This window comes from Scyliorhinus canicula, chromosome 22 (assembly GCF_902713615.1).
Source record: "Scyliorhinus canicula chromosome 22, sScyCan1.1, whole genome shotgun sequence".
NCBI classification, from domain to species: domain Eukaryota; kingdom Metazoa; phylum Chordata; class Chondrichthyes; order Carcharhiniformes; family Scyliorhinidae; genus Scyliorhinus; species Scyliorhinus canicula.
In genome coordinates, this window is record NC_052167.1 from 11,850,609 (window position 1) to 11,872,306 (window position 21,698).

General features: G+C 44.8%; 2 protein-coding genes across 6 annotated transcripts in view; one reads left to right on the forward strand and one right to left on the reverse strand.

The window, feature by feature from the left end:
• Window positions 1-432: 432 nt before the first annotated feature.
• Window positions 433-9,687, reverse strand: rps24 (ribosomal protein S24). 3 transcript variants are annotated; one of them, XM_038782919.1, is made up of 8 exons: window positions 9,563-9,687; window positions 6,913-6,978; window positions 4,170-4,379; window positions 3,969-4,079; window positions 3,814-3,816; window positions 2,696-2,715; window positions 726-759; window positions 433-502 (listed from the first exon to the last, which is right to left on the reverse strand). In XM_038782919.1, exons 1-6 carry the CDS (start codon window positions 9,563-9,565, stop codon window positions 2,710-2,712), a joined length of 399 nt encoding a protein of 132 aa, XP_038638847.1. In that variant the 5' UTR covers window positions 9,566-9,687; the 3' UTR covers window positions 433-502; window positions 726-759; window positions 2,696-2,709. The 3 variants fall into 3 exon arrangements, with proteins under 3 accessions (XP_038638847.1, XP_038638848.1, XP_038638849.1); XM_038782920.1 differs by lacking the exon at window positions 3,814-3,816 and having other exon boundaries at window positions 9,563-9,686; XM_038782921.1 differs by lacking the exons at window positions 2,696-2,715; window positions 3,814-3,816.
• Window positions 9,688-13,544: 3,857 nt separating this feature from the next.
• Window positions 13,545-21,698, forward strand: part of parga (poly (ADP-ribose) glycohydrolase a) — a 159,245-nt gene continuing 151,091 nt past the window's right edge. The window contains exons 1-2 of one of the 3 annotated variants that reach the window (XM_038783247.1): window positions 13,545-13,687; window positions 20,476-20,542. In XM_038783247.1, coding sequence (XP_038639175.1) covers window positions 20,487-20,542 — 56 coding nt within the window. In that variant the 5' untranslated portion in view covers window positions 13,545-13,687; window positions 20,476-20,486. Of the gene's footprint in view, window positions 13,688-14,760; window positions 14,839-20,475; window positions 20,543-21,698 lie in introns of those variants that run through there. The other 2 variants (XM_038783246.1, XM_038783245.1) reach the window with 2 other exon arrangements.

Here is a 21,698-nt window from a genome sequence, read left to right on the forward strand (position 1 = left end):
AGATGAGATACTAGCTGTTGGGAGACACAAGGATAAGTTAGTTTTAAGTAAGAGAAAATTATGAACCACATTCGTCTCCAGTTGGTGGCCTTTTGCAGGCTGCTAATATAATTCACAAATCATTGAACTATTTTAGGTACAATAGATTGTGAGCAAACTCTTCGGTTTGGCTTAAAGCTCAGTCAAGGCTGATGGGATAAAACCGCCTGGTCCATTGGCCGCAAGGGAGTTTCGCTGCTAGTCTAACTTCTGTCCATTTGTAATACTTCTTCAAAGTTAACTTGCCCCCTACCCTGAAGTGAGTTGCATGCCATATATCCACACACCACTGGTTTGCATACTCTCTGAAGTAACATCAACTTAAATACTTTTTCCAAGGCTGTACATCCTCAACAGCTCCAATCCCAGCATAGACACAAATGATGACAGCAATTCAATTTAATAGAATTTATTTGAGGACGCAGACAAATAATTACAAGTGGTGATCCGTGGGTTGCTTAGTCTGTTAGCAAACAAAAAGAAAAAGAAACTGTTAGAAGTTTGCATCTTTACATCATCAGGGGCATTTAATAGCTCAAGGGCTGTATCCTTAGAAACAATCTGAATCACTTTCAACATTTTAAGATTTAAAAATATTTACGAGGCAACAGGCTTCAGTTCCATTAGAGAAATTATTCTTCAGCATAAGTTTTCTATTTAAAATCAAAAGTACATGAATTACTCACATTTCAAGGAGTCTTCAATGTCTTTCCCAAGTTACTGCGGCAAACAAAATAAAACAAAATAAGCCCATCTACCAGAGCACAAGTTATTTAAAAAAATAATTTTGTAGCAAAGCACGAGAGCATCTATTGATCATCACATAGCCCAGCACATCCCCTCCCTGGAGCAAAATGTGATTGTGCTATTTAGAGAGAAAGACGGAGTACAAGTCAAGGGGAGATAGTACCCAGGAAAGCTTGTATACCTCTCAACTACTAATCGAAACAGCATTCAGAAGCCAGTGACTGCTTCAGACTATCAAAAATCTTTAAGAACTTTATTCTAGCTTTCATTTTATACTTGTTTTGGGCAACAACCATTACAAAAATGCCAGGTTACAAAGCAATCCTCTCCCGAACACGTGGGGGGGGACGTACATCACTAATTAACCCAGTTTGAAAAAAACTGATTAACAGGCAGCAGAGAAGTCGCAGAAATCAATCTAAACGACAAACCTCACAATGAGTCTCCAAACAATGTGAAGTAGTTCCACTTAAAATTAGCCACTGAAGCAACATACGGGAAAAGTTTATGCACTGAAAATTTCATAGCACCAAGCAACTTTGCTTTGAATCAATTTTCAGACTGGAACATGTTGATTGTGCAGGTGTAAGCAGCAAAATGTCGGGTGACAGATGAGACATCCTCAACGAGCTGGACAATGTTACATTTCAGAAATAAAAAGCTGTCACAATCCACAGGAGATTTATTCTCTATTATATCAAGTTTCGAAATATAACTGAAATACAGCAGACTTCTAAAGACTAGTCAGTGAAAAGATATCACAAGGGACAAGGAAGCAAAAGGATTTAAGCCTTGAATTTTATTTCACACACCAAGCACCGCACCTTCCCATAAATCTCAAAATGTTGCTCCTATATTTATCCAGATTTCACTAGTTTATTATAAAAGTGGTCATGTATTGAGCCTAATTTCACCATGTGGTCCTACATTTAACCATTGCCCAGGATAGCCACCCCTCTTGCGCACCTCATACACACGCTGTGACTGACAGGTTAGCGCAGATTAGCCTGAGACATGAACATTGAGCCTCTTTTTCTAACTTCCCTTCGATTTGCCTGATGTTTACATCTACAGTTGAAAGCCACCATTATGCACTCCTCACTGAATTGTTTGCGGTTAAAGGTCCTATTAAGGTTCAGTAACTAGCTCTAGAATGACCAGCAGATGGAGCATGTATCTATTTTTAGAATTTAAATATGGGTCAACAGCATATGCACCTAGCTGGCAATGTACTCTACATCAGTGCATCTCAAACTATCTGATGTGGCGTACCGGCAGTTTTTTTTTCCAATGTGCCAGGGACCGGTGAGCGAAACAAGCCAATCCAGGATTACTGTCTCTTTCTTTTCTGGAAACACTCCAAGTACCGGCAGACGATGGCTCGCGTACCGGCACCAGTACGCGTGCCACACTTTGAGAAGCACTGCTCTACATAACTGTCCATAGCATTCTATCTGTGATAAAATAGCTACCAATTTTATATCCACCTTCAACTATGAGATCGCACCAGCACTTTACCTCAGTCTTTGAATTATACTCATTATATTTGAAGTTTGCTTTATCTTAAGTAACCCGACTTCACAGGTGCAAGTGAAGTTATTCAAATCGATGAGATATCAATTTATCTTAATTCAGAGGCAATAAGATTACCAGTGCAGATTCACCTCCAATATTTTGTGTTTTTACTATTAAAAAAAAAATCACATTTTGTGTCTCGTCCAGTCATGATTAAATTGAAGCAACCACAACAGAAAAATTTGAAACACCCTGATTTGATTACAATAAGCACAAGATTTACGTGAACAATTGCAAGCATGCAGAGCACGAAGTGGGTGATTATAAAAAGCAAGACGGTGCAAATTTAAATGGCATGCAGTTTATATCAGCACACATGCTTGGAATCCAGTACCTGTCATGGACGCTTCATTTCTGAAGGACATAATCCACAAGAACAAGAAAGGCAAAACAAAGTTATTGACTGATTACAGTAAAGGAACAAATCAGACAATGAACTGTGGAAACTTAGCTATTGGTGACTGGAGGATTATACACCAAACTCTCAAATTACCCACTAACTACTTTTCGGCACAATGTTACAACAAGCACTGAAAACATGTAGCTTGGTAGCGAATTCTTGTTTGGCTGAAAAAAAACTACAACCTACTCCAAACCAGGGGTGTCTGGTCCCTTCCAAACTTATGCCAAATAGGTTTTGGGGGGGGTGTGTGTCAACATTAACACGGAGAGGAAGTTAAAAAAGAACCCCCCGAACATGATGTCTGTCCACCCACGGAGTCTGAAAACTTCCACCTCTTAAAGTTGATGGACTCATAAAACTAGTAAAGTCCCTGAGCAGTATTTACCAGTCCTCCTCGTCCAGCATGGTAGCATTGTGGATAGCGCAATTGGTCCCAGGTTCAATTCCGGCTTGGGTCACTGTCTGTGCGGAGTCTGCACATCCTCCCCGTGTGTGCGTGGGTTTCCTCCGGTTTCCTCCCACAGTCCAAAGATGTGCAGGTTAGGTAGATTGGCAATGATAAATTGCCCATAGTGTCCGAAATTGCCCTTGGTGTTGGGTGAGGTTACTGGGTTATGGGGATAGGGAGGAGGTGTTGACCTTGGGTAGGGTGTTCTTTCCAAGAGCCGGTGCAGACTCGATGGGCCGAATGGCCTCCTTCTGCACTGTAAATTCTATGATAAAAATTCAACGGCGACGTTGACTTGGATGGAACCAACATGAGCTTCACAGGCTGAATCATACAGCTGTGCAGCTAAGACTTCAGACACCCCTGTGCTAATTTACATTAGCAAACTCTAGCGTGAAACAATTAATTGCAGGGTTTTAAAACATGCTATGTTAGGGGTGAATACGATGCGAGAAATGGCATCTTTACCAAATGCCATGCCACAACAGCCAACTACAAATACGTGGATTTATACCCGAGATTCGGTGGCACAGCCGGGAAAGTCAAGCTTATTAGTAAACTGAAGACTAAAGCACCTACACACAAATACAATATTAATTACCTTCTATGGTCCAGAAGAAAAAAAAAGATAGCAAATTTGAACAAAAAAAGGACAAACTGAAAAGTGAAGCTCTCAAATGGATAGCTGAAAGTAAAATGTAATTATGAAACAAAACAAAGCACAAATACATTTTCTTTGACAACAAGTTTTCATACCTTTTTGCCGGCACCAACGTTTGCTTTAGCTGTGCCACGAACTTTCTTCATTCTGTTCTTGCGTTCCTTTCGCTGTTTCCTGGAAACCTTCTTTCTCTCCAACAGACCGTGCTAAAAACACAATGGACAAAAAAAATAATCTGTAAATATGGAGCCAAGCACCCACAAATACCACTGAAGTAAGACTATTTTCATTCTTACCCTTGCCAGCCTGTGTTTGGGTTCATTTTTTTTAGCGTAATCCAAGGAATCATAGACCATGGCAAACCCCGTTGTTTTGCCACCGCCAAATTGTGTCCTGAAGCCAAAAACGAACACGACGTCTGGTGTCGTTTTGTACATTTTTGCCAACTTTTCCCTAATTTCTGTCTTGGGAACTGTGGCTTTCCCAGGATGGAGGACATCAACAACCTAGATGTAAAAAGTGAAGGTTTGAGTGAGTGCAATATTTAAATTCATTCCATAAATTTCATGAAAAAAGACAGCATGATGGCGCAGTGGGTTAGCACAGCTGCCTCACGGCGCCCAAGTCCCAGGTTCGATCCCGGCTCTGGGTCACTGTCCGTGTAGAGTTTGCACATTCTCCCCATGTTTGCGTGGGTTTCGCACCCACGACCCAAAAAGAATGTGCAGGCTAGGTGGATTGGCCACTCTAAATTGCCCCTTAATTAGAAAAAAAAGAATTGGGTACTCTAAATTTTAAACAAAATTCATGAAAATAAAACTATTCTTACAGAAAGGTCAAGGGGCATGTGAGACTGTACCAAAAGGCATTGCCAATGTCAGAAATAGCATGTCTCTCTCAATCCACAGTTAACATTAAACCAGTCTGCTATCGCACCGTACCAAAACAGACACGCAGGTAGTATACGCCATAGTTTCCAGACTTTAGGGATAGAGTGGCCAAATATCAGAGAAAACACCAAAGGGAATATAAGATACAATCAATCAGTGAATGGCAAGGGCGGCACTGCTGACTCACGCCGCTGAGGACCCAGGTTCGATCCTGGCTCTGGGTCACTGTCCGTGTGGAGTGTGCACATTCTCCCCGTGTCTGCGTGGGTTTCACCCCGACAACCCAAAGATGTACAGTTTAGGTGGATTGGCCATGCTAAATTGCCCCGTAATTGGAAAAAAATAAATATCAGTGAATGGTGTCACTTGCCATTTCACTTCTGAAAATGCCTATTGGTCCTAGATTCTCCACTCAGTGGATATCGTCATCTACCCCAACGAGTTCTCCGATATCCTGAACACTTCAAACCAATCAGCCATTCACAAGTCTAAATTCTAGGGAATACAACCCTCGTTTCTGTAATCTCGCAGAACGTAATCTTTGGGAGTCCAGGCATAAATCTGGTAAATTCAAGTTACACTCCTTGGATGGTCAATACATCTTTTAAGGTGTAACTGCTCTCAGTACTCCAGGTGTGATCTAACCAGGCTTTGTACAGCCAAAGCACGACTTCTTCACTCTTGTATTGCAGTTCTCCAGATATGAAGGTCTGCATTCCATGAGCCTTCTCTAATATTTCCCGTACCCATTTAATAACGATACCTGGGTCCCCAAATCTCTTTGGGCCTGCATTGTTTTCAGTAGGTTGCTGTTTATCTCTTTTAGGTCAAAGTGAATGAGTTCTACATAGAAATCCATGTGCAAAATCTTAGCTCATTCACTTAACCTATCAGGAACTCTTTGTAATTTTATGCTCCCACCTGCACTGCTTACACATTAATGTTAAATCTGCACAAACAGGGCTGACTACTGTAGCAGTTTGCCAAAACACTGAAGCAGATATATTACTTAAGGAGTTTAAAAGTTGCTTGTTAAAAGAATGAACTCCGAAGACTCGGTACAGACTAGCAACGCTGAACTTTCAAAAAATTTATTTCATGGGATGCTGGCTGGACCAGCATTTATTGCCCATCCCGGAGGGCATTTAAGAGCAACCACATTGCTGTGGGTCTGGAGTGACATGTAGGCCAGAACAAGCAAGGACAACAGATTTTCTTCCCTAAAGAACATTAGTGAATCAGATGTGTTTTTACACCAATCGACAATGATTTCATGGTCACCGTTAAACTTTTAATTCCAGAATTGTATTGAATTCAAATTTCACCATCTGCAATGGCGGGATTTGTACCTAGGTCCCCAGAGCATGACTCTGGTTTTCTGGATTACAGATCCAGCGAGAATACTACGCCACCGCCCCCTCTCTCTTCCCCCCCCCCCCCCCCCCCCTCTCTTCCCCCCCCCCCCCCCAATTTAACCTATCATGACCATAATCCTTCATATCCAATTGAAGGATTAGAATTACCCTCAGCTTCCCACCGATACAATTTTCCTTCCCATTTAAATGGAGGAACTCAAGTGAAAGGTCATGACCCTGTTTCACAAGAGGAGGAAACAAGGTCAGGCAGGAAGAAGCATTGATGAGACACCAAACCTTTGTTCATCAAATACTGAAGGCCGCAGGGAGAGAAAGGAAAAGTGAGGAAAGATAATAATTCTACATGAGACCGTGGTAAAGAAAAAGTTAAAGTAGGGGCGGTTGAGGAGTCTCAGTTTCAACAAGTGGACAGCAAAGCAGAAGATGGAAGGAGAAACAAGAAATGGTGAAAATGAGAGAAAAAAAGTGTTATGGATGAGCTTCTCGTTTTTCAAAATGTCTATTTTTTCAAGATGGCACCAGAGCGAGGCGACTCTGCGAGCTCTCCCCAACAGATCCACTTTTTACTTAACTTATACTCGTTCTAATCTTTTAAAATCTTGTGTTACTCTATTATGTATTTTCTTTTATTCCTTTTCTTCCCATGTACTTAATGATCTGTTGAGCTGCTCGCAGAAAAATACTTTTCACTGTACCTCGGTACACGTGACAATAATATACCCTTACGGAAATAAAACATGCAATAGAGAGAATAGCAAGATATTTCTACTCACCATTTGCTTGCGTTGGAGCAAGCGGTTTGTCATGAACTTTCTTGTTCTGACGGTCACAGTGTCATTCTAAAAGTAGAAACAGCAAACATTTAAACATCTAGCAGAGTATCAAGGGGTGAAAAGCAAAATCACTGTAGTCCCAGATGACCATAGGTTGCTTTCCCCTTTGAGGGGGGAGAGCTGACTGATGGTGATTTAACCTGAGGGTCACCACAACTCAGGTGAGGGGCAAGGTTGAACAACCTCAAAATAATACGAGATTATCTGTCCTTATATTTCATTGCTGTTCATGCACTACAACAGTGACTAACCTTCAAGTTGTTGTAAAATGCTTTGGAATATCTCAAGACCATGCGAGGTACAATCCAAGTGCAAACCTCCCTTTTACTTAAGGATTACACAAACAAATTGGGACTACAAAAGTAATTAAACATTTGCATGGTTTAATCAGTCTGCATGGGTTTGTTTCCTCCGAGTGTTCCGGTTCCCTCCCACAAGTCCCGAAACACGTGCTCGTTAGGTAAATTGGGCATTCTGAATTCTCCCTCTGTGCACCCGAACAGGCAGCGGAGTGTGGCGACTAGGGGCTTGTCACAGTAACTTAATTGCAGTGTTAATGCAAGCCTTCTTGTGACACTAATAAAGATTATTAAATTCCTACTCCAGGATGCTAGGCCAGTCTGAGCCAGAGTGTAAAATGGATCAAATTCCTTTCCTAACCATCACCAAGACTACCTCCGCATGGACTGTCACCTCCTTCTCACTGATTAAACCTTTGCCCATGCTTTCATCACCTGAAAGCTCCATTTCTACAATAACTCCCTCCTAAGTTCCAGCCGACTGAGTCCTCCAACACACCCCCTATTCCACCACCCACGTTTCGTTTCCCCTTTGTTTTTGAGACCGTCTTCATGCCGTGTCCCAACCTGAAACCACGGCAGAGCCTTCAGCTACGTTGGCCTTGTTCTGTGTAAATCCTCCCCAAAATTTCCCTGCATCTGGCAAGCCTCGCCTCACTCGAATGTATGTGTCACCTTATTTTAACCAGGCCATCAGTCATAGACACATAGAAAATAAGAGGCCATTCGGTCCTTAAAGCCAGTTCCACTATTCCCTATGATCATCCAACTCTATATCCTGATCCCACCTCTTCCCCAATATCCTTTGATCCTCTTCACCCCAAGTGCTATATCTAACTGCTTCTTGAAAATATACAATGTCTTGGCTTCAACTACTTCCTGTGGTAACGGATTCCATAGGCCAACCACTCTCGGGGTGAAGAAATGTCTCCTCTTCTCTGTCCTAAATGGTCTACGCTGCATCCTCAGACTGTGACCCCTGGTTCTGGACATCCCCCTCCATTGGGAACTTCGCTGGAGTTCAGATGAATGAGGGGGGACCGCTTAGAAACCTATAAAATTCTAATAGGACTAGACAGAATAGATGCAGGAAGATGGTATTGTTGCACGGTTCATTTAAAAAAAAACATAGATTTTCATAGAATAGAACTGGCCCTTTTGTCGGCACCGGCCCTTGGAAAGACCACCCTACTTAAGCACATATCCATCCTATCCCCCGTTACCCACCTACCCTTTTGGACACTAAGGGGCAATATGTAGCATGGCCAATCCACCTAACCTGCACATAGAATTTACAGTGCAGAAGGAGGCCATTCTGCCCTTCGAGTCTGCACCAGCCCCTGAAAAGATCACCCTACCCAAGCCCATACCTCCACCCTATCCCCACAACCCAGTACCCCACCTAGCACTAAGGGCAATTTGGACCCTCAGGGCAATTTATCCTGGCCAATCCACCTAACCTGCACATCTTTGGACTGTGGGAGGAAACCGGAGCACCCGGAGGAAATCCACACACACACACGGGGAGAACGTGCAGACTCTACACAGACAGTGACCCAAGCCGGGAATCGAACCTGGGACCCTGGAGCTGTGAAGCATTTGTGCTAACCACAATGCTACCATGCTTCCCGTCTTTGGACATCTTTGGACTGTGGATAGAAACCCACGCAGACGGGGGGGGGGGGGTGAGAATGTGCAAACTCCACACAGACAATCACCCAAGGCTGGAATCGATCCCAGGACCCTGGAGCTGTGAGGCAGCAGTGCTGACCACTGTAAGGAAACAAACTCCTTTCGGGATGAGAACTTTACTTGACTGTGACCAACAGCCTCCGAGATCAATGCTGCTATTTCTCTGCCTCCTCAAAGCATTCACTCTACATCAAGGTGGGTTATTGAAGGATAGTGACCCAGTTCCAGTCTGAAAGGGGGGGGGAGGTTGCATGATGAGCAGCTCACAACACGAACAGCTCCATTAACAAGTTGCACCGAGTTCTCGCTGTCTGGGAGCTCCTCTCCCCCAACCTCACATGGGAGAAGCCACCCCACCCTGCAATGGAGCTGAGGCCGGGCAGTGGCGGGAGGAGGGGGGTCTCCTGTCGCTCCGGCGGGCGGACCAGGCCCCGGCGGCGCCTTTCCCGACCTCATCCGCCCGTCACTAAATCGAACCGACCGGCTACAAACGCGCGCCGCCGCGGCCGGCACCCTTGGCCGGCTCTCCGGCCCCGAGCCGGGTTCGGATGGCCGCGGATGGCGGAGATTGGGGACGGATCCGCCGGCGCCTCACTCACCATCGCGGCGGCCGCCTCGTCGCTCGGCTCGGAAAAGGAAGAAGGACCCCGCTCCTGTCAATCATATGCCCTCGGGAGGGCCAACGCAACTGCCTGATTGGAAACCTCTCTTAACCTCACAATCCTTTAAGTGTTTATTTGATAAATAAATACGCGTGCATTCCCTTAAAATAAAACAATGCACGTTTATCCCCCCCCCCCCCCCCCATCTCAGGTTTGCTCTGTGTATTTTCAGTATAGAATCACAGTGTAAGAGGAGGCCCTTCTGCCCAGTGTACCTCTGCCAGCTCATCAAAGAGCTGACTCAATGAATCCTTGGATTGGATTTGTTTATTGTCACCTGTACTGAGGTACAGTGAAAAGTAATTTTCTGCGAGCAGCTCAACAGATCATTATGTACTTGGGAAAAAAAAGGGGATAAAAGAAAATACAAAATAGGGCAACACAAGGTATACAATGTATCTACATAAGCACCGGCATTGGATGAAGCATACAGAGTGTAGTGTTAATGAGGTCAGTCCATAAGAGGGATGATCATTTAGGCGTCTGGTAACAGCGGGGAAGAAGCTGTTTTTGAGTCTGTTCATGTGTGTCCTCAGACTTCTGTATCTCCTGCCCGTTGGAAGAGTGGGTAAGCAGGGTGGAAGGAGTCTCACTCTCTTCCCATAGCTCCCTGTTCACCTTTCAACACCTATTTGGTTCTCTTTGTGTAACTGCACTGTTGTGGTTTTGTGCTTGTACCATTTGATTTTGTGCAGTTTTAATGTTTACCATTTAATAAATAAAATATTCTCCCCATGGCCCTGCACTATTGACCTCTCTCTTCCTTTTATATTTAAAGAAGCTCTAATTGTCAGTTTTTATATTTATCGCTAGTTTGCCTTCAAAGTTTATTTTTTCTCACTTTATTTTCTTTTTAGTCATCCTTTGCTGGATTCTGAATTTCTCGCCGTCATCACTGACTTTTGCCTCTGGATTAAACCAATTGCCTAATTAGCTATCTTCAGCTGAAAGCCTGTAAACTCCTGTTTTAAAACTGCAATTAAACTGCTTCAACTGAGGCTTTCATAGAATCATCGAATTTACAGTGCAGAAGGAGGCCATTCAGCCCATCGAGTCTGCACTGTCTCTTGGAAAGAGCACCCTACTTAACCTCATCTCCACCCTATCGCCGTAACCCTGCAACCCCATCTAACCTAACGGCCAATCCACCTAACGTGCACATCTTTGGACTGTGGGAGGAAGCCGGAGCACCCGGAGGAAACCCACGCACACACAGGGAGGACGTGCAGACTCCGCACAGACAGTGATCCAAGCGGGAATCGACCCTGGCGCTGTGCTGCTTTGTGCAGGGAGCTTCTACACAGCTCATGTTACTCTATAGTATATAATAGGACTCTGAATCTCAGGGTGATAATTTTGAATCCCATATTGGGTATTAATATTTTCTTTAATATTCATCAAAGATTTTTTAAACCAAAAATATGTTCTCAAACCAAATACTACAATCAATTCTCCACATTTTAAAAATTGATTCACGGGATGTGGCCATTGCTGGCTGAGCCAGCATTTATTGCCCAAATGTAATTGGGAATTTGAGAATCTCATTTCCTGAAATGTCATGATTATGTATCTTCAAGATTTATGGAATCATTAGAAGCTAATGTTTTTGTGTTCATTCATGGGATGTGGGTGTCACTGACAGGGTCATTCCTAAATGCTCTTGAAATCTATTAAGCTCTGCCGTGGGTCTGGAGTCACATGGAGGCCAGACCAAGTAAGGGTGGCAGATTTCCTTCTCTAAAGGGCATCAGTGAACCAGATCGATTTTTACGACAATCGATATAGTTTCATGCTTATCATTACTGAGACAAGGTGAATAGAGGTGGGTTGCCTCACATCCGTTAAAAAGTACCTGGTTGAGCACTTGGCATGTCATAACATCCCTTCCTATGGGCCAAGTGCTGGCAAATGGGATTCGGTAGTCACATCAGGTGTTTTTCATGCCTCGGAGCAGTCTCAATGGGCCAAAGGATCTCTTCTGCACTATTATTCTGTGCATACAATTTCACCTAGTAAAGGTTTGTAAATATTCAGATTTTGAAACAGGTCTATTCATTCATCTGGCATATCTCTTCACAAATCGATGCTTTAATAATACATCTGGGAACAATACAGAAAATATATCACATGATTATACAGATAATCTTCAGTGTTCCTATTTTCTTAAGTGTCAACTCCACAACGTGTGTGATAAATCAATAATTGAGGTTGGCAACAACCAGGAAATGGCAGCAGTGAAATTTGTTCAGGGAAGTAATGATACCGACTGTAAAAACATTAAAACATTTGGCCCCATTTATGAATTAGGTGTATTAGGTCATTTGACCCCTTAGCCTGTTCGCTATTTGAAAATATCTTAGCTGATCTAATTGAGGCCTCTACTTTCCTGCCTACCTCCTTGTCAAACACAAATTAATCTAAGCTGGCCTTAAAAATATTCAATGAATTGTCCTCCACTGCTCTCTGGGGAAGAAAATGCCACAGACCAACAATCCTTTGAGAGAAAAGAAAATCTCATTCTCTGTCTTAAAAGGGAGATCCCTTATTTTTAAAAGGTGTCCCCTGGTTCCCATAAGGGAAGCATCCTCCTCGTATCTAACTTTTTAAGGCCACTCAGAATTTTGTCTGTTTCATTAAGATCACCTCTCATTCTCCTAAACTCTTTCAGATACAGGCGCAGCTTGTCCAACCTTTCCTCTTAAGCAGAAAACCACTTCATAGCAGGAATTAGTCGGGTGAGATTTCTCTCTCCACTGGATCTATTTTTTTTATTTGTTTGTGCGATGCGGGCATCATTGACAAAGCCACGGTTTATTGCGCCTCCCTAATTGCCCTTGAAAAAGTGGTGAACTGTTGCAGTGCACATCGTGTACTGTTGGGAATTCGAGAATTTTTACAGTAATGGAACAATGACATAGTTAGAATGGTGTAAGTCCTGGAGGGGAACTTATAGGTGCCCATATCCTTCTAGGTGGCACAGATCATGGGTTTAGGAGGTGCTGCTGAAGGAGCCTTGGTGAATTGGTGAAGTGCATCTTGTAGATGGTACACGCTGCTGCCACTGGTCACTGTTTAACCATGATGTGGAGATGCCGGCGTTGGACTGGGGTGAGCACAGTAAGAAGTCTTACAGCACCAGGTTAAAGTCCAACAGGTTTGTTTTGAATCACTAGCTTTCGGAGCACTGCTCCTTCTTCATTCACCTGAGGAAGGAGCAGCGCTCTGAAAGCTAGTGATTTGAAACAAACCTGTTGGACATTAACCTGGTGTTGTAAGACTTCTTACTGTGACTGTTTAAGGCACAGAGTTAATGTTTTGAGTTCATATGACTCTTCTCCTGCTGCTCCTCCTCCTATTGTCTATGTATCTTCTTCCGAAGAGTCATACAGACTCAAAACCTTCTTGTTGCCACATTATTTATATGGCTGGTCCAGTTGTTTCTCGTCAATGGTAACTCCCCAAAATGTGGATAGTTGGGGATTCATCTGTGGTCATGTCAGTGAATGCCAAGGGGCACGGTTTAATGGTTCAAATGAATTACTTAACGACCAGTTAAATCAAAATGAGCAGAACTGTTGAAGGACTGATTTGATAAACGTTAGGGCTAACGAAAGAAGCATCACCTGGGACAAAAATCACTTCCTTCCATGCCCGGTGGGCACCGCAGGGGCTGTACTGATTTATAGACCCTCTTAATCACATTTTAATTCAATGTTTGGTAAGTTTCTGTTGCTCTTTGTTATGTTTGTACAGTGCCCCTCCCAGAAGCAACCCCTGTTTAATTTGTCCCCCAGACTGTTTCTTTTGGTATAATCCGAAAAGACCCACACTTCCTGGAATTCCCTCCAGCCCCGACCCTGGGTGACGTCATCGCGCAGCCCCGTCAGGGCTGGCCGCGGGGCAGGCCGGGTGTTGTAGTCCAACCTGCCGCCTGCCCCTATTGGCCCGCGGCTGCGCCCTGCCGCCCGGGAACTACAGCCGCACGGCGCCGGGCGCGGAGCGGAGCGGGGCAGCCGGAGCGGAGAGGAGAGGCCGATGGAGGCCAGGCGGCGGACGCGACAGGTTGAGATGCGCTGGTTGACGGAGGACGCGGGAGTGGGCGCCTTCTTGGTGGCCACCATTGATGCGGCGCCCCTGGGGGAGGGGGTTCTGGAAGATTCCGCGGCCCCTGCGCGCGCACGGCGCCCTGAGCAGAGGCCGCGGGGCCAGCTCCTCTCCTGAATATTATTATTCACAGGGCGGCCATTGGACCCTCACACTTCCCCCAAACACAGCCATGAGTGGCCTGCCCGACTGCCAGCCCCCCAGGAAGAGGCTGAGGCTGGAGAGTGCCCTTCCAGCGCCGCAGCGGCTCCAGCTCTCCTCCTCCTACCCCTCAGCCTCCTTCTTCCCCTCTTCCTGCCCCTCAGCCTCCTCCTCCTACCCCTCAGCCTCCTTCTCCTACCCCTCAGCCTCCTTCTTCCCCTCTTCCTGCCCCTCAGCCTCCTTCTTCCCCTCTTCCTGCCCCTCAACCTCCTCCTCCTGTCCCTCATCCTCCTCCTCCTGCCCCTCATCCTCCTCCCGCCCCTCAGCCTCCTCCACCCGCCCCTCAGCCTCCTCCACCCGCCCCTCAGCCTCCTCCACCCGCCCCTCAGCCTCCTCCACCCGCCCCTCATCCTCCTCCACCCGCCCCTCATCCTCCTCCACCCGCCCCTCATCCTCCTCCACCCGCCCCTCATCCTCCTCCACCCGCCCCTCATCCTCATCCTCCTCCACCCGCCCCTCATCCTCCTCCACCCGCCCCTCATCCTCCTCCACCCGCCCCTCATCCTCCTCCACCCGCCCCTCATCCTCCTCCACCTGCCCCTCATCCTCCTCCACCCGCCCCTCATCCTCCTCCACCCGCCCCTCATCCTCCTCCACCCTCCCCTCATCCTCCTCCACCCTCCCCTCATCCTCCTCCACCCTCCCCTCATCCTCCACCTCCTTCCCCATCTCCGCCTCCTCCTTCCCCGTACCCTCCGCCTCCTCCTTCCCCGTACCCTCCGCCTCCTCCTTCCCCGTACCCTCCCTCCCCATATCCTCCCCTGTGCCCTCCTCCTCCGCCTCCTCCCCTGTACCCTCCTCCTCCGCCTCCTCCCCTGTACCCTCCTCCACCGCCTCCTCCCCTGTATCCTCCTCCAGCACTTGTCAGCCAGGGGAGAGAAGCACCAGCTCACTCATCCGCAGGAAAGGTTTGTCTACTGTCCCTCAGTACCGCACGGCAGGGTTCTGACAAAGAGCCACCCAGACTCGAAACGTTGGCTTCTCATTCTCCCTCCATAGATGCTGTCAGACCTGCTGAGATTGCACAGTAATTTTCTGCCCCCCTCTTGTCATCTCCCCCGTCCCCCAGCAGTGCTCCCACTTCACCTGCAGAAACCTCCACCCACCCAAGGAAGGCAGCAACCTATTCATTTCCAGCCGAACAGCCACCACCACCTCCTCCCCTGTGCTGGATGGAAAGTTTTAAGGAGAGTGTGCAGTTGTTGAATAAGGCTGCAGACCCTATCGGAATGCCTCCCCAAATGCTTTGCCACGTTTAAGATTTTCTCAGCAACTGGGTTTCCCCTCTCTGGTCTTTTGCCTCTTTAAAAAGAGGCAATGGATGAAAAACATTCAACAATAATCAAAATTTTCTCCTTGGCTGCTGGCGACAGTGTCCAGGTTGGAAATTCATCTCCAGTCGAGGGCTGGCATTCTTGTTGACTGTGGCGGGCCAAATCATTCTTTCACAAGTTAGAAAATCTGTGTGGAACACGCTACTCTAATGTTGTTGCCGCTTAAGTAGAAGTTTGTTTCTGACATAAATGCTGAGCTCTGAATTGGTGTTGGTGCAAAGCAAACTCTTATCCAAAACTCTTCATATATTTTCTTGCTTTGTATAAATCTATAGTGCTCTGCACCAATCCCTCAGGGGCTGAGGGTTCCCAGGTCTGTGTTACACTGCAGTTGAGAAAGCCGAATAAGAGTGTTACAGGTTGTCTTGTGTTGTAATTTGCACCACCATTCTTCCTCCTAATTATGTTTTCATCTCTGTGGGGAACTACTTGGCACTTCTCGATGGTCATGTAGTTGTAATTGTGAATTGTTACTTTATATTGACATTTCTTTGAGCACATTGAGATATTTTTCGAATGAGCAATTAAATGTAGGGTGCTTGTTTATGAATGAGATTTTGGTACTGCGACTTATTGTCAATGTCACTACTACATGTTTACATGAAAAATGGACAGAATCGAATCGAGCCATTCATTATATCTCCAAAATAAGGATGCAGATTCTCTGGTTGTACACTGTTTTAATTATTCATGAATTAGTAGACTTCATTTGTCTTTCTACACACTAAGTTATTCACACACATTGCATAGCTTCACTCTTGTATATATTTAAGAGGTCACTGTACTTGTAGTGTGGTTGTGGAAGATATGTTGAAACAGTTATGTTAGTATTGTAACAATTTTCTGGACTGTTACATCACCCTGGGCAAGTGTGCGGTCATTTCTTTGTTTCAGATGATATTCGTTAGCACACTCTTCCTCACAGCAAGCTGGCAGATTAAAGTTTTTGGTTTACACCCTGTAATGATCTTTGTAGATTCATTTATTCAGGTACTCTGTAGGTTAGAAATGCATTACTCACAGCTTTTCCTGGAGTGGCACCTTATTTCTCATCAAACTGCTTTCAGTTTGTAGTTTGTCTTCAGGCCTCTGTAGTTCAAGGAAAAGAACACCCAGAGATTTTCTGGAGCAAGAGAGTCAGCCCTCTGCCTTCTGGAAGGAGATCTTTCTTTCACAGTGCTGCCAGAATCAAAAATGGAATCAAACTCAAACCTTGGAACTCTGATAACCATCCCAGTGGAATTGGATTCAATCACCACCTGTTACCAGGCAGAACACAACCATTTGGGCCAATCCATTGGCCACCAGCCAATCAGTCAAACCGAGCTCCAACCCAACTCTTCACTGATGCTGGCCTGTCTGCAGCTTCTGTTTAAACCAGCACAAGATTCTTCCTGCTTGAATTAAGAGATGCAAGCTTCTTTCCTTAAAGTGAGATGTCCATTAATCATCCATGGATCAAAATATCATGGCACCAATAAAAGAAAGGGGAAATAAGGGAATAAACAGGACGCACCCTTACAGGACACAATCCAATTTAACATTTTAATTGAACCTGATCTCAAAATTGAAATTCCTTTGTTATAATATTGAGTGAATCAGCCAGCATCTTGGTGTTACTCTCGATTCTGTTTTTCTTGCCGGCTTTTCCTTTTTCCTCCTCTGATACAATTAAACAGTTGTTTTTTCTGCTCCCTTACTAAGTGTAAATTTTACATGTGTAAGCCTGACATTATTTTGACAGACTATTTAACCTTAGGAATATCATGTCTGGGGATTTGCCTGTTATCACTTGCCTTCTATTAAAATGTGTTTCCAGCTTCCAGTAGGTGTTGCTGGATGGGGATCATATACTCCCATGGATGTGAATGCTGCTGTCGAGGCCAACATTTATTGTTTCTCCCTAATAGCCTTCTCTTGACAAGGTGACGGTGAGCTGCCTTCTTGAGCCATTGCAGTCAATGTGGTGTTGGTGCAGCCACAAAGCTGTAAGGGGGAGGGAGTTCCAGGTTTTTGATCAAGTCAGGATGAAGGAACAGCAATATAGTTCCATTCAGGGCGGTGTGTGCTTGAAGGGGATATTGTAAGTTTCTATGATGTCCCACGTGCCTGCAGCCTTGTTCTCTCATGTGGTGGAGGTCACAGTTTGCAAGATACTGTTGCAGGAGCTTGATATGTTAAAGTGCCTCCTGTAGATGGTACACACTGCTGCCATTGTGCACCAATGGTGGAGAGAGTGAATATTTAAGGTGGTGCATAGGGTGCCAATCCTTAACAGGATCGCTGAATCCCGAATCCTTGGTTGCAATCAGTAATGTAACGCAGAAGAGGCATCGGATCTGGAAACTTTGTGTTATTCAACAGCTCACTGGAAAAATATGCTATGCCTTTGGGGAAGCCACCCTATTCATTTTTAAGATAATGAATGAATCAAGTTTTGCCATTACCTTTTCCCTTCTTAAACAAATATTATTAATAGCGTCTGAAGGTTGACTCTCTGTTACCTATCTGGACAGTGATTCTGTTTGATAGGTTTTAGGGTTCTATGTTGTTTCACAGAAATGGTTTTGAGCCTCCAGTGGACTCATCAACGAAGACATTTTGCAATCTGTGGTGCATGCTGCTTATCCAGCCATTGGTGAAGTTAAGCACGGCAGCCAAATGTTCATGAATTGCAGCTATGAAGGAATGCCATGTTACACTTGCAGTCGACTCATATTCCAACTGGCTGATATAGAAACCGTGTTGCAGCACCACTTCCATGGACTGGGAATGTGAGTTGCAGGCATACTTGACAAAAGTAGTTCCACAATGAAATGTGTAATTTCAGCATCAATCGTGGATGGGTCTCAAGACTTTGGCAAATGGCTCTATCGCTGAGATACTGATTTGACAGTTTGCTTACATGCTTTATGGATTCATACAGTTTTTCACTTCAATAAGCCAGAACCACAGCTTTGAGATATTGGTTTTTTTTTCATTATTCATTCATGGAATGTGGGTGTCGTTGGCACCGCCAGCATTTATTGCCCATCCCTAATGGCTCTTGCAAAGCTGGTTGTGAGTTGCCTCCTTCAACCACTGTAGTCCTTGTGATGTAGTACACCCACAGTACTGTTAGGGAGGAGGTTCCAGGATTTTGACCCGGCGACGGTGAAGAAACGGCATTATATTTGCAAGTCAGGATCGTGGATGGCTTGGAAAGGTGGTGTCCCCATATGCGGCCCTTGTTCTTCTAGGTGAAAGAGGTTGTGGTTTTGAAAGGTGCTTTGGAAGGTAAGATGTTGCATTGCATCTTCCAGACGGTACACACCGCTGCCACTGTACATCAGTCATGGAGCAAGTGAATGTTGAAGGTAGAGGATGGCATGCCAATCAAGTGGACTGCTCTGTCCTGAATGGTGTTGAGCTTCTTGAGTGTTGGAGCTGCACTCATCCAAGTAAGTGGAGAATATTCCATCACACTCTTGACTTGTGCCTTGTAGATGGTGGGCATGATTTGGGAGTCAGGAGGTGAGTTACTCATCACAGAATTCCTAGCCTCTGTCCTGCTCTTTTAGCCACAGTATTTATAATGCTGGTTCAGTTCCTGGTTAGTGGCCAGGATATAGTTGTTCAATTGTCCACCACTTTTCACGACTAGATGTGGCAGGATTGCAGAGCATAGATCTGATCTGTTGGTTGTGAGATCGCTTAGCTCTGTCTATTGCATGTTGTTTAGCACAAGTAATCCTGTGCTGTTGCTTCACTGGATTGCGAGCTCATTTTTAGGTATGTCTGGTGCTGCTACTGGCTGCCTTTGTTGATCCCCAGTTTTTGATGGGTAAAGGTGGAGTGGGCAATATGCTGGGCTATCAAATTGTAGTTATATACCACTCTGCTGCTGTTGAAGGCTTCATGGTTTCTAATTTTGACTTGTTCGATTTATTCGAACTCTATCCCATTTAGCATGATAGTAGAGGTACACACACGCTAGAGGGTATTCTCAATGTTAAGACAGGACTTTGTCTCCTTAAGAACTGTGCAGTGGCTGTTCCTACCATGGACAGATGCATCTGTGACAGGTAGATTGGTGAGGATGACGTTAAGTAGGTTTTTTCCCAGTCTGTTGGTGTTCTCACCACCTGGCAAAGACCAGGTCTAGCTGTGTCCTTTAGCACGTGGTCGGTAGTGGTTTCTTTGCCCATGTTTGACTTCCCAAAGCAACTTCACTCACAATTTGATCACGGCAGAGACTCTCAGGAGGACAGCAGAAATGCTTCTAAATGTCCTGAAAGATCCTCGAAGAGATCAAACATCCCCATCAACTCGTGGGAGACCCTGGCTTCTGAACAACCAAAAGGGAGAAGGCTCATTCGGGAACGCAATGAACACACTGCGAGATTTTGTCAGGAACGTGTAGAGGTGAAGTCAAGGCATATGAGCACACAAACCTCCGAACAACCTATCTATTCAACCCTTTGAGTACTACCTGCCCCACGTGTGGCAGAGTCTGCAGATTGCACAGTGGATCGGCGATCTCAGAACACATCAAACTGGAGTGGAAGCAAGTCGTCCTCAATCGAAAGGGACTGGTTAAGAAGAAGAGGGATGTATCCCTCAACAACAATAAAATAAGTTGCCTAATTATTTACACTTCGAAAGTAATTGTAATTAGTTGACTGATTTTTTTTTGTGGCATATTAATACAAACATTCTGTTTATTACTATTGTGTACAAACCAGTCTTTGCACATACTGGAGTGCTTATCCTTTGTAGGAGTGGCTGTAAATGAAATGTGAAACAGTTTGCCATTGATTACAGTTAAAAATATTTTAAATGGAGAAAGTAGAGAATGACTGACTCCTGCATGAGGTAATGTTTTGATAAAAAGAGAATGGGACTGGGAAATGATGCACAAATGGAAAAGTGCACCCCTGGATAGAAGTGAGCCAAATGGCCTGTTGTATATCCGACGTAAAGTCTGTAAAGAATTGCTTCATAATGCACAAATACCCTTTGAGATGCAAAGAACTTGAGTAGAAATATTGGAGGAAATTAGGAGGAGGTGCACATGAAGAATAAAAAATGAAGAGATGATTGTCATTGTGGATTAAACAGTTGGATCTGTAATATGTAAATGGTATTAATATGAAGTACCTTTTTGGAGTTTTAAAATTTGAATTTTTAAATTATAATTTAGACATTAATGTATGTTTTGATATTTTGCAGGGCGAAGAGAAATGTGGGAGGTTTTAGCTGCGGGCAAATGTAAAGATTTAAAGATGGACCAAGCCAGGTATAATCCTCAATTTATAATGGGCTATAATCGCCTGAACTCCAGGGCGTTGTATTTAGGGGAGGGGGTACCACAATGATGTGTTGGGGAACCCCAACTGGAAATTCCCAGGTAAAGATTTTTTTTAAAATTTAGATTAGCCAATTATTTTTTCTAATTAAGGGGCAATTTTAGCGTGGCCAATCCACCTACTCTGCACATTTTTGGGTTGTGGGGGTGAAACCCACGCAGACACGGGGAGAATGTGCAAACTCCACACGGACAGTGACCCAGGTAAAGATTGCCTGGGAAGCGCAAACTTCACATTTGATTTGATTTAAATTACAAACTTCAGAAGGTTCCGACTGTTACCGTCAGTAGTTATCCAGAAAAAGTTAGAACTAAAACCACTTACAGTTTCTATTTTACAGACCCATACCCATCCCCCCCCCTCCCAATTGTGTGACAACCTCCAGCCAACTGTGCAATCGGACCCCACCCCAAATTGTAACCACTCCCTGGCTTGAAAATGGCTCGACCTTTAAACTTACCTGATTTGCAGCAACCTGTGCCGTAACAAAATTGGCATGGCCTTATTCCGTCAAATTCAGGAGCGCACTGCACAGTTCTCACTGGCCTAAGTTGGAAGGTTGAGCGAGACATGATTGAAACATTTTCAGGTTATGTGAGTTGGGGCTGCATGGTGGCACTGTGGTTAGCATTGCTGCCTCACAGCGCCAGGTACCCAGATTCAATTACAGCCTTGGGTGACTGTAGGGTTTGCACGTTCTAGTGTCTGCATGGATTTCCTCTGGGTCCCCTGGTTTCCTCCCACAATCCAAAGATGTACAGGTTAGATCGGGTCATGGGGATAGGGGAGTAGGCCTAGGTAGAGTGCTCTTTCAGAGGGTCTAGGGGCAGAATGGCAATCCATTTTCTCTATAGCAATTGGTTTGTCGGTGTCCCTTCTCAAATACAGCTACTTTTGGAAAAGCCTAGAATTAACAAGGAGTATCCATGGATTAAGCTACTGTTGTGTAACTGGGAAGTATATACTAGTGTTTAGGTTTTGGGAGTGTGTGGGGAAGGATATAAAATCCTAAAACAAGTGGTTCACTTTTAACAGGGCGATCAATTTATCAAGTTTACATTGATATAAACTGTATTTAAATAATTC

Bases quoted from the DNA above. Each gene is read 5' to 3' on its own strand.
- rps24 (XM_038782919.1), bottom strand. The intron at 4,380-6,912 runs GTGAGTAGAAAT...TTTTACATCTAG, and splicing joins TGCTCCAACGCAAGCAAATG to GTTGTTGATGTCCTCCATCC. The intron at 4,080-4,169 runs GTAAGAATGAAA...TTGTGTTTTTAG, and splicing joins CCAAACACAGGCTGGCAAGG to CACGGTCTGTTGGAGAGAAA.